Genomic DNA, 3,182 nt, shown 5'->3' with positions numbered 1-3,182 from the left:
CAGTTCTCGTTTACGATTTAAGGCTCAGATTTTAGGACACCTGCATTCCTATCTTGAATTCGGGCGTCGACGTCGATTCCATAGATTTGCGTGGTAACACTGCTCTTCATGTCGCATCCGGCGTCGATCAGGACGAAGCCGTTGACTCTCATAGAAAATGGTGTTGACGTAAACATTGTTAACAGAAACCATAAAACAGCGTCCCTCGTTAACTATTCTCAGTATAGGCCTAAGAAGCTCTACAAGTTTACCATTATCCAACAGCATCTAATTAAAATGACGATTGCTAGCTGCGGGCAGTCTCAATTTGAGAAGGAATGTAAGGAAGAGATAGTGAGAATNCCTGTAGGTTTACACCCTGTACAGTCAAAGGCCTTATCATCAGTTCCAAGGATACAAGTTATCACGTGTTCTTACTCGCTGCGGTCGAGAAAGAATACATGAAAATTGTCATAGAGCTGTTGAAACTTGGCGGAGATGTACATCGTCTGTATAGGAGTATAAGGTTCTTTAAGAGGAGGACGACACTTTTACATACATATAGCCGCGGCTATAGGGCGCAGAGGCATGGTAAAACTGTTATTAGATTACGATGCTAACGTCAACGCTCGAGATAAGAACCACGTCACTCCTGTACATGACGCTGTTCAGAATGGGGATCGCGAAATGGTGGAACTATTTCTCGCTAATGGCGCAGTACTAAGCGATCAGCCGGAATTATTATTCACCGCCGTTGCCCATGGTTATAAAGAAATTGCTCGACTTCTTTTAAAACAGGGCGTCGATGTAAATTTTAGAGATCCCCATGGTAGAACACCATTACACGTTGCAGTTTCTAATTTAAGAGACGAGGCTCATAAGACATCTAGTGAAGACGATTTACGGACAACTTCAGAGATCACTGATATACTGCTCGAGCATAACTCAGATATTAACTCGGCAGACAATCGCGGAACAACGCCTGTTCTTCTGTGTGCTATGAGTGGGAGAGTGGACCCGTACATGTCCCTTGTTCAGAAAGGTGCGAATATACGTCCAAAACTGAACGACGGGTCCACAATCCTTCATCTGACCATCAGGAGACGTCGCACGGATATAAATTTAATCAAGATCCTGGTCAATTCGGGTGCCGACATTAATTGCCTGGACTTGCACGGCGACACCCCGCTTCACACGGCAGTTCGATACAGAAACATGGAGGCCGCTCGACTTCTCATAGAGCGTAAGGCGAATGTTAACGCGAAAAGTATAAACGGTTCAACACCACTTCATCTAACTGCCTATCATGCCTTTACCGGTATGGAAGATATATGCAGATTATTAGTGGAGAGGGGTGCCGACGTGAACGCCAGGAGAAACAGGGGTGATACTGCGCTGCACATAGCAGCTAAAAAGGGTTTTCTGGACGTCGTCGATTTGTTGTGCAGTTCCGGTGCTGATACCGACACGCCGAACAGGAGGGGTGATACTGCGCTCCATCTTGCGTCTCAAGAGAGGAGGAAAGCTGTCGTTAGAAGTCTCATAGCACACGATTCGGACGTTAACTTGAAAAACAATACTAATAAAACACCGTTCAAGCCAGTTCTCGTTTACGATTTAAGGCTCAGATTTTAGGACACCTGCATTCCTATCTTGAATTCGGGCGTCGACGTCGATTCCATAGATTTGCGTGGTAACACTGCTCTTCATGTCGCATCCGGCGTCGATCAGGACGAAGCCGTTGACTCTCATAGAAAATGGTGTTGACGTAAACATTGTTAACAGAAACCATAAAACAGCGTCCCTCGTTAACTATTCTCAGTATAGGCCTAAGAAGCTCTACAAGTTTACCATTATCCAACAGCATCTAATTAAAATGACGATTGCTAGCTGCGGGCAGTCTCAATTTGAGAAGGAATGTAAGGAAGAGATAGTGAGAATAAAAAGGGCAAAAATTAACAATACTAATCTAGCATTCTATGATGTTTTATCAAAACGAATAGACCAAATAGAGCAGTGTTACCACGCAAATCTGTGGAATCGATGTCGACGCCCAAATTCAAGAGAATTTCCATGATACGTATATTACCATTTGCAGCGGCTAAATGTAGCGCTGTGACTCCAAACGCATTTTCCTCATTTACGTCAGCACCTCCTTCGATTAGCAACCTGCAAATATCCTCTCGTCCTACTCACGCAGCAAAAAGGAGCGCTGTCTTGTCGCCATTATCCCTTATCAAGTCCAACAGCGCCGTTACTCGAAATTTGTCTTTGGCATCCACGTTAGCTCCTCTTTTGATTAACAATCTGCAAATTTCTTGTAGTCCTCCTCACGCAGCTATATGAAGCGGTGTTTCGCCCCTTTTAGTTTCCAAGTTGTCATCGGCACCCTCATCTACGAGAATTTGTACGAATTCTACCAGTTTCAAAAGAATGGCTATTTGCAGCTCCGTTAATCCAGGCATGGTCAGCGAAGGCGCATGAGGGGAATAGTAGTGGGGATTGAAATACGGGCGAAAAAGAGGGGAAGCGAGCCGTGCGGGAAAAATTATCCCAGCCCTGGTCCCCACCATGGTCGCGTCGTCCCCACTTTCCGGCCGAGGGAAAAAGTATGCGCACCCTGGGCAACGCCTGTGTTAACGCGCGGCCCGAAGAAAGAGCCCAAGAGGGCTCGAACCGGCAAAGTAGATTCATGAAATCCCACAGAATGACTGTTCCGGAGTGTACCGACCTTCAGGCTCACCGATGCCGTAAGCCTATTAACGAGGAAGATTGACGTATCAATTATTAAAAGTTTAAACATGGTACATATATCTATAGTCTCGTTCCGTCGTGTCGTTGTTAATAACATGAGGGGCTGGTCGATCTAAAAGAATTTAATTTCGGTACTTTAAAGAAATATGCATTCAAAAATAATGACTTTGGCCATGCATTGAATCAGACCTTTAAATTCGAGATCAACTGTTTTGACCCTTTGACTGTCGATGATCGACGAACTACGTTTACCTCACAACATCTGTTCGGTCACTTCGTCAAGCCGTGCTTGAATTCATTAAAAGAAAAATGCCACCTTCCTATGTACATGTGAATTTTAGTTATGAATCCCAAATTCCACTATGTAGGCATTACAATGTTAAAAAAAATTCATATTTACGGATATATGGGTTGCTCCAACTTATTATTTGATATAGAGCGTTCGTTAC

At 44.3% G+C, this 3,182-nt stretch overlaps 1 protein-coding gene across 1 annotated transcript; it reads left to right on the top strand.

Annotated features, from left to right (window-relative positions):
- The first annotated feature begins 567 nt into the window (after positions 1-567).
- Positions 568-1,614, top strand: LOC113464032 (putative ankyrin repeat protein RF_0381). Its single transcript, XM_026811665.1, has one exon. The coding sequence runs from the start codon at positions 568-570 to the stop codon at positions 1,612-1,614; it is 1,047 nt and encodes a 348-aa protein (XP_026667466.1).
- Positions 1,615-3,182: the final 1,568 nt, after the last annotated feature.

Source organism: Ceratina calcarata, unplaced genomic scaffold (assembly GCF_001652005.2).
Source record: "Ceratina calcarata isolate Rehan_Ccalc_2016 unplaced genomic scaffold, ASM165200v1 scaffold1119, whole genome shotgun sequence".
NCBI classification, from domain to species: domain Eukaryota; kingdom Metazoa; phylum Arthropoda; class Insecta; order Hymenoptera; family Apidae; genus Ceratina; species Ceratina calcarata.
Note: the sequence above shows the minus strand (reverse complement) of the source record. Positions and strands in the feature narration are given on the sequence as shown.